This window comes from Dermacentor variabilis, chromosome 1 (assembly GCF_050947875.1).
Source record: "Dermacentor variabilis isolate Ectoservices chromosome 1, ASM5094787v1, whole genome shotgun sequence".
Taxonomy (NCBI): Eukaryota; Metazoa; Arthropoda; class Arachnida; order Ixodida; family Ixodidae; genus Dermacentor; species Dermacentor variabilis.
The window spans coordinates 187,041,230-187,055,930 of record NC_134568.1 but is presented as its reverse complement, the minus strand read 5'-3'; the positions used below and the strand labels follow the sequence as shown (position 1 = coordinate 187,055,930).

Genomic DNA, 14,701 nt, shown 5'->3' with positions numbered 1-14,701 from the left:
GCATGAGCAAAGGGAAAGAGGCACAGGGGAGCGAACTCGTGGTAACGCTATTAAACGCACGCGAGGGGGTGGGGGGTAAGTTGGCGCACGTCTTAATTTCTGGCGCGTCTCATGCAAGTGCGGCTGAGCGCACATGCAGCCGCACCACCCTGCTTTAGAGAAAATCTGTTGCGTGTGGGCTTATCAAGAGGGCATGGCACTTTGTAAGCTGTCTTCCCTCACGTTTAGTATTGGAGGTTGCATAATCTTGAGTTTCGGTTACCTGTTGGAGCGAGAGGCAGACGAAGCAATCGCTCCCCGCTGCCGGCGCTTTTCCTGATAGCGTCGTCCCAATGCAGGCAATGCTATCCGTGGGGCCGAGTGCATGCGAAAGAGTGGCTGGCTTCGTTTAATTTGTACCATCAATGTGAAGATATTGCAGACGTATGTGCCATGAAACCATATTATTCGTCGCAGACTCCTAAATTTATCAATAAATTTTCTCATTAAAATTTGTTCGTTTTCTTCGATTGCTTGATAACTCGGAAAATTCTGCGGCCCCTTTCTGTGCTAGAAACATTGATCGGTGACTGTTCATATTTGCATAAAAGGTCAAATTTCAATACAATGAAATATCCATATAATAAAGCAAATTGCCGATTTTACCGATTTTGTTATATCAAGGTTTAACTATCATTTTTGAAAATAGCACAAGCATGATAGCATAATCTCATGCAACGTGGCTGCAAAACATGCATCCTTGTTTTTAAGCATTCTTGCTCAGGGAGTGCCAGGAGTTTGTCTTTGCGTGGTGTACAACACACACACACACACACACACACACACACACACACACACACACACACACACACACACACACACACACACACACACACACACACACACACACACACACACACACACACACACACACACACACACACACACACAGACACACACACACACAGTATACATATAGAAAGAGAGAAAAAGGGGTTGAATGAGCGGAAGGAGTGGTAGTTGTCGACGGAACACCCCCACCCTCGAAATAAATTACTGGCTGTGCCGCTGATTGAAGAATGAGCTAAAACGTTAAATTATTAGTAAATATTAATAAAGGAAAAATCAGACATCCACCCGTTTCGTAGCAATTGCTACAAAGGAAACCCATACGGGTTCCTCGAAAGAAAAGCCTCAGAGTTGAAGAAAAATTCGTCCTGGTCCGGGACTCGAACCCGGGACCACCGCCTTTCCGGGGCAGCCGCTCTACCATCTGAGCTAACCAGGCAGCTTGCAGATGGCAGGGCGAAGTCGAATTTGTCGACAACACACGAAGCAAAGGCAAGTGTTTGACGTAGCAGCAAATATGATCGCATCCTGAAATGCAGACTCCACGTTTCCAGCATGAAAAATATTTCAGGTGTGGGAACAAAATTGATCATGTCACATGTAGTGTAGTATTTGGAAAACATGGCCATTTCACATATTTGCCTGTTGTAAATTATTACTGTAAAAAAAACGATTAAGAACATTACCAAAATGAAGACATACAGGTGCCACAGTTAAGCATTTCAACATTTGCCTTCCTTGCCTTTTTTTTAACTCATTCTATATATTAAAACCTCGACTGCAATTTTTTTAAAAAGCACAGATCTAACCATAGTGGTGGGAGATTTAAGTGGTACATTTTAAACATTATTTTGATTACTAATTTGATTTTGAGGTGTTATCTTTGTGTGTAAAATTGTATACACCACATTTAATGGGACACTAAAGAGAAAAATGATCTGCCATGGTTGCTTAGTTATGGTGTTCGGCTGCTGAGCACGTGTTCGCGGGATCGAATTCTGGCCACAGTGGCCGAATTTCAATGGGCGCGAAATTCAAAAACACCCATGTACTTTTATTCAGGTGCACATTAAAGAACCCCAGGTGGTCCAAATTTCCGGGGTCCCCTACTACGGTGTGCCTCATAATTAGATCGTGGTTCTGGTATGTAAAACCTCATAATTCTTTTAAAGAGAAAAATTATTTATTCTGTATCAGTAAATTACCTTTCTATAATATCAAAAATGCCACTCTTACCATGATAAAATGCTTAATAAGCCAGAAAAAGTGCAACAACAAAAGACGAATGGCAACACCTCTGAATTTCCCACGCCAGCTCACTGCGATGTCACGGATTTTGACAGCGTCTTTTAGGGCCTAGTTCATTCTTTAGCAGTAAAAATAGACTACATTGTTTTCTAAAGGAGCTAAAGATTGAACATGGAGAGTTTCAGGAACTTTTGCTTATCCAATGCGGCCTAAATACGAAAGAACACTTTGAAATCCGTGACGTCCCAGTGACGTACTGTTAGGTATTCAGCATGAAATTGAAAAACTGATACGTAATTTGACCTTAATTTTATATCTTAATAACCAACCTATTGTTTCAACATTAATGACAACAGTTTTCAAAGAACAGTTTATGCTTATAAACTGATTTAATATTTTGGTTTAGTGTCTCTTTAAGAGTCGCTCCCTGCATGATTGGATAAATTCACTGGTATCCAGAAACGCCTACGCTGGTAAGAACTAATTTTCAGACTGTGATATGGATGCACTTGATGAATGGGTACCCCCATTCCATTCCTGTAATTCCTCAACATAGGAAAGGCATCATGGTAGTTTTATTGAGTTACCGATGAATGCATCATAAAGCTGATGTCATCGGACGCGTTAAGAACTGCAAAAATATGCAAAACACGTTACCAAGGTTGAGGGATAGTAGTTTGCAGACATGTGCAGTACAACCACCCTACTAATGCCCATAAGGGCAGTTCTCCCGCTACCTATAGCATTTGCATAGACAGCATGTTTTACCGGCTTGTGATGTTTTCATATTGTTTAAGCTCAAATGTGTTAATGCTAAAACGACAAGATAGTGTATTTAGGTGTCCTTGTGATTTTTAAATGCTGCAATAAAGGTCGCAAGCAGTTCAAGGTGCAAAAAGAAGCTTTATTTTGGTTTTATTCAACGTAATTTTGCAACAAAATGTCACGAGCTAAATGGGCGCTTCGCCATTTAGTTTTGAAAACTAGAAAAGTAAAAGACAGTTGCTTCAACGATTAGTTCTAAAAACAAAAAAAAAGTGATAAAACAATTGCCTTCTACCTATGTGTTGCGCTTCAGAAACATGAACTGCTCAAAACAGGTGCTTGACAGCCAATTTCGCTTCGCTGCTTCGTTGTCATTTCAGGGATGCCGTAGAAAACACGCATTCCACGTCAGACGATGTCGCATTCACAGCGAAAACTACCCTTGCAAGGCGGGAAAGCAAGGGAAAGCGGCTAACGTTCGCTCTTCAATAGGTCAGAGGCGTAACCGTGTCTGCACAAGTTCCCCCTGTAAGGTAAAGAGAAATTTCCCCTGCAATGGCTCCAGGCATATTGTCTTGGTGGGAATTTTCATTTTGCCCGATGTTTTTAAACATCAGTCTGCTTGGCCCTGCATTCGCGATGGTGCTGGTACTGTCCTGCCCTAACAAAAGAGGCCCCCTCCCTAGCACAGCAGAACGCATCTGCTCGGCTTTTGCAGCTGAACGCCAAGAAGACTTTAACCATGGGTCTAGAAGGGCACCCATCAAAGAAACAGAGTCGGTCCACGTGCTTGCGAACTGCTTCTCCAGGCTACCCTATAGGCCTTTAGTCGCCTCTTTGCAAAGAAGTGTGCCTTTGCTTAAGATTTCCCCAAGGAAAACTTCGATATTTCGCAACGCGGAAAGCAAAAGCCCAGTGGTCGCGTGCCTTTTTTACAGCCACTCCGTGGCTTCCTCTACAGGGGAGAGAAGCTCAATGAAGTCTGCCACCAGCCTCAGTTCATATTTAGACAGTTTAGTCTTCTTACAAGCGTGCAGAGTTTCTGTTAGGCATGGATGACTCGAAAAAGTGGCAAGGAGCTTTCACATCATTCGCAGCTGCGAGTTCCACCTCGTCGCGATGCAAGATTCCAAATGCATGCCGGCTACATTTAACACTCCAGCGTTACTCTTGCGTATAGACGCAATGATGGCACGGCATTTTTGTACGATTTCCTCGGCATTTGGGCCCTAAAATAAAGCGAGGATGACAATTAGTGAATATTATTGCCACTGCAAGTACAGGTAGCGCAAATGGCAAACATGCAGTGCAATAGAGTTCCCGAAAGAGAATAATGACATATGTAAGCGTACGGTATTGCACTCAACAAAACACTGACACTCTTTTCAGACTGCATTAGACAAAATAAAGTGGGGACAGACAGCCGTTTTCTCCAGCCCTACAATAAATTGGGTGAACATTAATGCATAAGCTGGACCTTCCTGTTCTTTATTAGTAAATGTTGTGCACACAGTGCCATGGCTATGGCACTATGGCTGATATTATCTTAATGAAATGGGCTTCGTAATTCAAATAAACAGACTAGCAGTAGAGTGCCGCCTCATTGACTGGTCTTATATGCCAGGCAACTGTGTTTACGGGCAGAGCGATTTGTACTAGAAGGAGTGACGCACGCAGCATTTCATTTTCGCAGGTGAGTGGGGGGGGGGGGGGGGTGTAATGAAAAAAAAAAGGAGAGGAAGATCACGAAAGGAGAAAAATAGCAAGGAGCACAAAATACAATAATACAAAAATAGCTTGAACAAGAAATCAACTAAATTCACATATTTTAAGATGTAACTTCGAGACACTGCGGGCATTCATTACATGATGTGCCAGTTTTGTTTTTGTTTGTCTTTAGAGGTATTTCAGAACGGTTGATTGACGTGGTGAGTGCAGACCTCGAAGTCGCATAACCTTGGTGCCTGGCCTGCGGCAGAAAAACGATCCGCAGCCACTATTTGATGGGAAGCAGAGTTGGTGACCTCGGCCATAGCAGCGAATGCACAACGAATCCCCAAGATGAAAAAACAAAGCACACTCGAAAATTTAGCTAAACAGTAGTTGCATAATAAAGCTTTAAAGCACCGAAACTGTAACAAGCACAGTTGTCTGCCCTTACTTTTCAAACTGCAATTATTATATTCATACATTATTTGTCCATGCATTCATGGCAAATTATTTAACAAAGCTTGGCCCAACAATTGTCCATGAAAATAGTAATAAATGAATGATGTATCAATGCATATAAGATGAAACCAATATGTTAATTAATAGCGCATACCTGCCAAATGGCGTCTTTTATGGCAAGCTATAGGCTGTGGGCGGTGCAGCCAAACCAAAATTACTCAAACTGATGGAATTCGCTTCAAAGTTCCTTGGTTAAGAGGAAGCTTTAGCTCAAGTGCTCCTATCTAAATACATGTAAAAAGAGAATTCGTTTTTCTCGGCAACCACTGCACCAAATTTGACGAGGTTTGCTGCATTTAAAAGTCAAACTTAAAATCTAGTGACTGTCGGTTTCGAATTTTTGAGTTAGATTGTCAATTTTTTATTAAAAATTGGCAAAAATCGAAAATTTTCGAAAAACGAAACTATCAAGTTTACAACTCTGTAACTTAACCACTAAACATGATAATACAATTCTGTGAATTGTATCTAATAGTACATCTAAAGCGGAGAAAATTGATGTTACACATGAATATAAAAAAATTTAATAATAGAGAAATACAACTTTTGCAAAACCGTTGTAACCAACGTAACAAATTCACTTAAGATGTAAAATGACATACTGAATTTGTCCGCTTTGAATGATCTAATGGATGCCGTTTACAGAACCGCGATATCGGTTCTTGATGCAGAGCTATGAATTTATAAACTTCGTGCTTCTATTTTTTTCAAACGGTCAAATATTTGAAAATCGTTTTAAGAAAATTCAAGCCCTAAATCGAAATTCCGCTTCCAACAGTCACTAGAATTTAACTTTCTCTTTCAAATGCGACAAATTTCATCAAAATCGGTCCAGGGGTTATCTCATAAAAACGTTTTTGCGTTTTACATGTATTTGAATAGGCCGCGTCGGAGTTGGGCCCGAGCTAAAGCTTCCTCTTAAGCGTTCCAGGCAGTCATCGAAATTGTCATCATCATCATCTTCTTCAGTCTCCCACCCAGTAAATGCAAATGCCTTTATCACTGACGTAGCGTTATCTGTAACCACGTGAAGGACCTGGAAAATGAAATAGAAACAGTTACCATAGGCGAAATTGTACGCAAATACATATTTCATCTTGCCAGTGATGTTCCGCTGCAGCAATGCTGTGTCATACTCGGACCAGATCCAAGCAGCTGCGTGGCTCCCTGTCAGGCAAGTGAAACTGAGGAGCTACGTGTGAGCCTTGAAGTTGCTGTCCAAATAGCGACAGCCCTCCGCAGACTGCGACGTCCACACGTCTAGTGCAATACAGACATACTCCACTTCCACCAAAGACGATATTTTGGTCTGCAGCGCGGATACTATCCCACGCAGGAACTTCTCTCTGAGGTCATCCCGTGATGACAACTTGTAGCCAGGAACGGCGACCTGAATCTGAAAGAATACAAAGCAGTTACTTTGATGAAAGGCGGCTTATAATATTGTCAAACTTACCATTACGAATTGCTTGAATCCCTCACTCTTGATAACGCAAAAGGGCTCCATATCAGTGCAAATCATGTCGATTATGGCATCGTCAAGAGCAGCCTTTTGATGAACAGGCACAGAACTGCACCCAGCAGTGAAGGCCGATGTTATCTTTGGCTGGCTTGCCAGTCCTTTCTCTTGTTGCGTGTACTCATGTTTGTGCTTTCTTTTTAGGTGCCGTATCAAATTAGATGAAACTTCGACTATAGCATGTATAGTTTCGAAGCAAAGCTTACAGTGTGCAGTTTGTTTTCTTCGTGGGTAATTTAAAAAGATTGTTTCCAATGTACCATGTTGCCAGACTTACTGGGTGCGTGAGCCGCTGGGCAAAGGCAGTGCGATATGGAAGCAGTTTTTATTTGCAATAGAAGGCTGGAAAGGAAGGTGGGGGTGGTAGCACAGAAAGCAGAGGAGGATGCTTCGAAGCATTGTCTAGCATTCACAGTATGAGTGAGCTAAATGAACGATTGGGCTTCTTTAGCCACCAACAGGCACCAGTGCAACGGCGGTGCCACCAAAACCTCTCACCCTAGAACAGAAAGAACATGGGTTTTCTTCAGCGCGAATCGTCACGTCGAGACTCAGGGAGGCGTCGCCGTGGTCACAGTTATGTGGGTTCTCCTGCTTCGGCTGGCTTCCCGAATCAATGCTTTCAGAAGTTTATTCTCTCTCTCTCTCTCTGTATGGAGGGAGAGGGCACACAGTTCATTGTGTACGTCTGTGCGCGGCACTGACCTGCAGACCTTCAACGACAGAGTTTTGGGCAAAAGCGTCCGTGTCTAGAAAGGGGTGACAGTATTGCAAAAGGGTTTAGGGGAGGGGTAGGAGTACGAGGTGCGACGGCGCACAAGCTGGTATGTGAAAGCTTGCAGTGAACACAAGCATCGCGCCAGCATCAAAACTTAGGTAAGTGCTTTTTCGAATATGTGTCTGAGTCGCCAACAGCGACAGAAGCAAATACAAAAAAGTGAAAGATGGGGAGACACCAGGTGGCCGGGGCAAAGGTGCCGCTGAGGTAAAAAAAAATATCACAAGGCATGGTGTGGGGGGGGGGGGGTGCTGCCACCGGAGTTCCGCACAACGGATACTAACGGCATAGAGCCGTGGTTACGCGAAGAATTGAAACAAACTTCGGAGCAACTCAGTCTATAAGGACAAAATTGTAGTAGGCGCATTGCTTATAAATGCACTGTGCTTGTAATCAGCAAAGCCATTTTAATAATGCTGCTTTATAGTTAAATTCGAGGCTCTGACTTAATGTTTGAATGTGGGCTGGTTGGTCTTTCTGCATATTTTGACAAAAAACAGCACATAGACAGAAAAGCACTCTATTTTCGGAAAAGAACATAATTACATTCCCATTCCATTCCAGGGAAAATGTACTTAATTCCATTCCCATTCCATTCTTCCAAACGTTGTAGTCATTCCATTTCGGGGTCGTGCAAATGTGGAATGATTCTGAATTCATTCCAATTCCGGAGTGGTAACTCCGCAACACTGCACCTGACTCCTGCCACTTGCTCTTCACATACCTATAAGAACTTGTATGATATATGTTTTTATTTCATTTATTTTTTTTATTCTACAAAAGAGGAAAGCCTTGCCAATTCATGCATGTGGTTGCATGCAACAGTTAATAAATACATATGAAGGGTTGTGATATCTGCCCACAGCTTCTATTTTGGAGAGACCCAAGCACGAAGATGCCATGAGAAAGAGAGAACAACAACAAAGAACAAAAAAACTAAGAATTTCAAAATGCTCCAAATGAAACTTTAAAAAAAGCTTAAAACTGAAACTTAAAAATGTTTGCAAAAAATAAACTTTAAGGAAGATTAACAATAAACCCTTCAGTTTTACTTTAACAGGTCTCGAAACAATTTCTGACATTCTGAACATGTATTAATACACAAAGTCATTGTGTACAGAATGCAGTAACAATCACCTTTGCTGCACATAGCAGATCTACATGCCATAGAGAAGACTCAAATTCAAGAATAAGTATGTGCTCCTCTCCGGGCTTTTGCAGTTCCTACTTGACCCGTCATGATGTCAACAGTGTCATGCATCTGGCGTCATCATTGTAAAAGCTGTCAATTGGTCGGTCTACAAGGGACATCAGTTCTGATCAGTACCCTAGCAAGCCTTTGCCATCAAGTTCCATGCCCATTTTTCCTCATCATGTTGCTTGTCTGCCATGCACAATCAGCTAGTTTCACCTCGTATATAGCACGCATTGCATTGCATGCGCAGTGGTAACAGTGGGCAGCCAACAAGTGTGGAGTCCTCATAACCAAAAGTAGACATTGTTTTCGATTAAAGAGTGTCATGGTGACATTCAGTACTGACGTAGTTAGTGTCAATGTGTCTCCATGAGAGGTGGCATGGAAAGTGTAGCAAAGGGGTGAAAGAAAGCGTAATTTGGCTGTGTACTTGCTAAAACATGTAACTTTGCCACTGTGGCACCATTTCAACAAATTCTAGTAGTTGTATGCTGATTCTAGACCGGTGCACAGCTGCCACTGTATAACAAATTTACAAGCTCAGAGTGGTTTGTGGGCCCTCTAAACTAAACCTCAAAATGCAGAGCCTTTGTTTGGGACATGAGATGCTACTCTACAACCAAACTAAGTGAAAAAAAAATAAAAAAAATTACATTCTGGAGTTTTACAAGCCAAAACCACAATATGATTATGGCTGCATAAATTTTGACCACTTGGAGATTTTTTAATGTGCATCCAATGCATGACACATGGGCGTTTTTGCATTTCGCCCCCGTTGAAATGCAGCTGCCACGACCAGGATTTGATCTCGCGCCCTCAGGTTTCGCAGCGTAATGCCAAAGCCACTGCGCCACCACCGCGTGTGGCCAAATTGGATTGCTGCTTACATGTGCTGTTTAGACACAATGCAACATGAAGACAAACACATGGATGACACAGTGATTCTGTTTGTACTGTGTTGTCTAACAGGCCGCACGTCTTAACAGCAATTATGTATCACCAACTAGTGCACACAAAAGATATGCAGAACATAACCTGGAACAGTTATATGAAAGAACAAATAAACAATGTGGATTTTTCCAAGGAAAGGTATGCTGCTTAGCACTTGCCTTTTATTGAAGTGCACCATAAACACTTCCCTACGGATGTTCCACATGGTTGTGTAGTCGGGGTTACTTTGAAGGATCTGACTGGTGATATGCAGCAGTTCATCATCAAGTTCCTGATTCTGTCGCTGCACAAGCCATGAACCAAGTGAATGACAATATGAGCCACTGCATTTGTGAATGATAGTTCATGTGCTTACTTTTTCAATCACTCGCTGTGTTGCAGATTTGTAGATCTTCAGCTTTTTCTCCCTCTCTCTTCTTTTCTCCTCTTCTTGCTCAGCAGTGGTCTTAACCTTCACACGTCCATGCTTGAGAAAAAAATAAGGAAAGGTGTTAATAGTTGTCTGCAACCATTGCCATACTTGCAATTACAGAAAATATTTTCTAAACAGGCAATGCCTTTTTTTTCAAGCAGTTGCAATGAATAACCAACCAGCAGTCACTCTATTGTACTGTCTGATCCTCGAGGATAGCAAATCCAGTAGCTTTCACACAGTGCAACTCTTTATTAAGCTTATTTATCTTGATGTTACAAAATACACTAGTGCTAATAGCTACTGGGGGAAAGAACATGGGCACATAACTAATAACTTCATCACTTAGCTCATTAGTGGTGGCCAATGATTGGTAGTTCAAGTAAACCACCATAATTCATACTAGAGGTGCACATTGTAACCATGCTATAACATGACATGAAGGCTGGCACACTTCCCCACATCTCAGTCCAACTGGTTCAACACACCAGAGAAGTGTTGGATCAACCAGCTACACCTTTATGTGTCAGTGTTAGCCCTTTTCCTACCGGTGTAATGAGTATAAGCATTTTGATTAAACAGTGCTTTCCAAATTGCTGCAAGGGACTGCCTATTGAGGGCTAGAAGCGATTTTCATTAACAATATATGTCACTCCATTAATGGTAATACTGCAAGTGGCATTCATCCAGCCAGAACGATAGTGGAAAGCATTGAGTTTCATTCAGATGGAACAATATTCATGCATATGGTGTTTCACCTGAATGAATCCTACCTGAACAGCCACAGTTTAGCACCCACATAATTTTAAGTTCTGGGCAGTGTTCTGCTTTGCATAGTTCTTATCTCTCATGAGATTAATCTCAACTTCCTGCTGAATCTGACAGGCCAATGCACCGTGCAATCATATAGAGTTACAGGACAGTGCAAGTAACCTATTACCCTCTACAGCTGGCATGCAGAAACACCTTATGTCTTACGATTTGGCAATGATAGCAGCAGGGGAGAACCTGGTACACAGGGCGCCAAAAGCGAACTGGCAGTTTTAGCCCACAGTAAAGAGAATTTTAGCTTGGTTTGGCACCTAGCAGTGGCTTGTACAATACACAAAAAGGGCATGCTTTTACTATAAGCAGTTTTTCATATTGTAACAAAACTAGAGGATCCTAAAGAAGACAAGTGGTTTGACAGTAGGCAGAGTGCAGTAGGTAGTACGAGACTCCAGGCATAACATACAAAAAGCAGTCCCAGAAGACGTGCTCACTGCCATTTTGCAGACTGTTGCACTGCCTGTGACCCTTCTTAAGAACCGGCTAAATTTGTTACAATAAAAATTAGGGCACAACTCATCTTAAGATGAATGTCATGATGATGATGACTTATTGATTTTACTGGCGCAAGGGCCAGACATGATTAAAGAACGCCAAAATCAATACTAACACTAATGTGATTAGCATTGTAGCAACTTGCCATATTGCAAAATTGCTAACTTTTGTGAGGTAGGCTTTTTAATTTTCTGTTACCGACATCTTCACTTCTCTGAAGCTCAATGCTCCTTGCTCAACGCATCCTCTTTTATTTGTCCACGCTGTGAGCTCTTTCCGGGTTACAAAGTGGGAAACACATTGTCATAACAAAACAGTGGCATGTGGAAAAATAATAATTATGCGTTAACATAACAATTACATGTGAGGCATACATAGGCACAAGGCATATATACACTTAAGACTAGTAAAACAACATTAACAAATTTCTTTCAAAGGAAACCACAGATTCAACATTTATAAAACCTTGGAATTAAGTTTGTTCCGGTCGGCAATTGTTTTTACTAAAAATACTTAAAGACATCAACTCTTGGGAATAAGACATGAAAGCATAGTTGCGATTTATCCTTGGAGATAATCTGCCAGGAGGTTGCAAGTACAGGCTGGGATCAACATGTAGGCTTTTAATGTGTAATTGGAACATAAATTTTGATCTAGCAACCCTCCAGCACTCAGCAAGTGTCGGAAGGTTAGCCCTATTAAGTAGCTTGTGACTGCATTCAGTTGTAGCAGGAAAAGATAAACAGAGATGCATGATGCTGTACTTTTTCTACTTTATTAATGAGGTACTGGTAGTATGGATCTCAGATTATACTTGCATTCTCTAGACTAGGGCGAATAATTGCCAAGTATGCACTTAGTTTTACGTCAGAACTAGCATACTTCAATTTCCCGTTTAACAAGCCGAGCTTTTGCTGTGCGGATCCACAAGTGATCGCCACATGATGGCTCCATTTTAGATCATGTGTTATGGTTATTCCAAGATATTTCAGTTCTTTTGTATGTTATTAATGTACCAACACGAATAACACAAGGAAAATGTGAGGATAATTTCTTATTGAATACAGTCATGCAAGCAGACTTCTTAAAGTTAATTTGCATATCGCATGAGGTACAGTAGGGTCCACTCTTAGATGCAACGCACGAGGGCGTGGCCGGCAGCCCGCGTGACGCTAACTGGCGGCGGGATTTGCAAATGCGGTGCATGAGCATGGAATCGTAAGGGTGGCGCGTGCCCCGCTTCATCTGCTACTTCTCCACCCCTGCACTCAGCAAGCACTGGACAGTACTTCCCTTCTTGCACAGTGCGATTTATCTAGCCGCCACTCTGCCTGCTACTCGGTGGGTAATCAGCAAAACAGGAAAAAACGGTTTTGTTTGTAGTTGCAGTCTCACACCAGCTTTAACTCGACTCGATTCTTGCTCATTTAAACAACGTTCACGGAAGCTCCATAGTTCAGATATTCGCGATATCAACTGGACATGCAGTTTATGAAAATTATTCTGTTACACCAACACGTACGTGCAATGAAATAAGTAGTGCGGAACTGTGTAATTCTGCAAAAGTGATAACGAAGCCTGTCACTTCTGCAACCTTATGTTAATGCTCACCAATAGCTAGTCATGTGTTTTTCACATAACGCTCGCAGCAACTGGTCACTTTGGATAACAGCCAAGACAACTGAAGCCCCATGCAGCAAGCATACCAAGCTTGCCCTTCCAACCATAAAATGTCTGCCTATTCAACATGCGGGAGGCAGAGTTGGCATCAGTTGCTTCACACTGCGAAAAAAAAAAAAAAATCCGGAAGGGCCAGCACTCACTGAGCAATGGGGTGGAGAAGGATGATGCGGGGAATGCACCGCCCTTATGTAACTATGCGCATGCTTCGCGTTTTCAAATCTCGCCAGCAGTTAGTGCTCCGCAGACCACCGGCCATGCGCTCAAGAGTCGACCGTACTGTACACCAGTCATTCATAATCTGCAAGGACTCATTCAATAATATTTGGTCACTGATGCTTTCCACCTGACAGAACATCAAACAGACACCTGCAAATACTTGTACTTCAATCAGTGGGTTAACGTTCATGGCTATATCATTAACGTATATCAGAAACAGTGTCGGCCACTCCGTTCACTTCACTTGTTTCTCCACACTCAGCTGCTTCTGATGCCAACTTTTTCACTTCTCTGTAGGTGACCTCTTCAATTTTCTGTCGCAGACTTCTTTGCTTCTTGTTCTGCTTTTCTATCTGGGCACCTACCCCGAGGTGCATACCCATTCTGGAGGACTGGCCAAGATCGAATGTTCACATACCTATGTGACATGCCCAGCTGCACATATTCAATGGCCACAGTTGCATATTCTTGTACATACCCAGTGACGTATGCTTAGTTGCCCATACCAATAATAAGTTATCTATTCGGGCACATACCCAGTGGCCCAAGCTGGCGTGAAAGAGGTTGGATACGGACGAAAATACTGAAGTGCCTGAAGTTCCCAAAGAACGCTAATCGAATTTAAAAACTGGTTGCAATTATACCGTGCCTTTATGAGCTACTACAGCATCAACGTTTAGCAGAGGTTTAGAACCTGCGGTTCACTGCTGGCGCAAGAACCCTACGCGCCAGGACCGCCCCTGCCGCTATCAGATGCTTATCCCTCAAAGTCACTGCACGGCAGTTGCGACGGGGAAATGCTCGGTCCTGTGTCCCCGCAACGCAACCTAACAAGCTAGATCGGACGTGGATAGATTGTGTTGCAGACGACACGAACACTACTTACAGTGTATGCCCTCTCAACAGCGACTTACCATGTTTTGTTACTGAAATGTCGACTGGCGTATCTTGCTGGTGAATTTTAAACGAACATGCGAATAGTGAGACTGATAGAAAGACGTAACGTGCACCTCCGCTTGAAGAACAATCAGTCACTCAAGCTCGATTTTGACCACTGCTTGATCACGCTTGCAAGTATCGCAGAAGCCGTAGACAAGCAAGCAGCCGGCACATGGTGTACAGTGGTACAGTCTCTATGCTTAGGTATGGTGGCTAGAGGAGTTAATTTCCCCATAGCTTAGGGGAAAACTTGGAGCCGCGCTTGGAGCAACGTTCTTAGACATAGTTCAGTTTCACAGCTCCGCTCGGGAGATGGCCGAAGTGGTGGTCACGCGAACTAGCGGCGCTGCGATCGCGTCTTTTGTCACTTTTTGTTTCGTTTCTGGTAGAAGTTGTTCCATTTCTGGTATATTTCCGGTTTCCATTTTGAGAAGTAGTTATTTCACAGTTCTTAACTTTGAGCCTCTTTGTGAAAATTTGTGATATCTGAGCTAGGTATTGTAAATGCGTTTCTGGTAATGAACTTGAAACTTGACTTCTGCTTTCACTTCTGGTTTCATGTTCGTTGCGCTGCATCGTCTGCCGTTATCCTTCTCCGTTTTGTAGGTGTTGTGT

The 14,701-nt window shown here is 42.5% G+C and overlaps 1 protein-coding gene across 4 annotated transcripts in view; it reads right to left on the bottom strand.

Moving 5' to 3' along the window:
- Positions 1 to 14,382, bottom strand: part of RabGGTa (Rab geranylgeranyltransferase subunit alpha) — a 65,123-nt gene extending 50,741 nt beyond the window's left edge. Inside the window, exons 1-3 of one of the 4 annotated variants that reach the window (XM_075701347.1) lie at positions 14,062 to 14,382; positions 9,869 to 9,979; positions 9,672 to 9,796 (exon numbers count right to left, since the gene is read on the bottom strand). In XM_075701347.1, the coding sequence (XP_075557462.1) occupies positions 9,672 to 9,796; positions 9,869 to 9,979; positions 14,062 to 14,064 (239 nt within the window). In that variant the 5' untranslated portion in view covers positions 14,065 to 14,382. Of the gene's footprint in view, positions 1 to 9,671; positions 9,797 to 9,868; positions 9,980 to 11,413; positions 11,517 to 13,683; positions 13,862 to 14,061 lie in introns of those variants that run through there. The other 3 variants (XM_075701339.1, XM_075701365.1, XM_075701356.1) reach the window with 3 other exon arrangements.
- Positions 14,383 to 14,701: the final 319 nt, after the last annotated feature.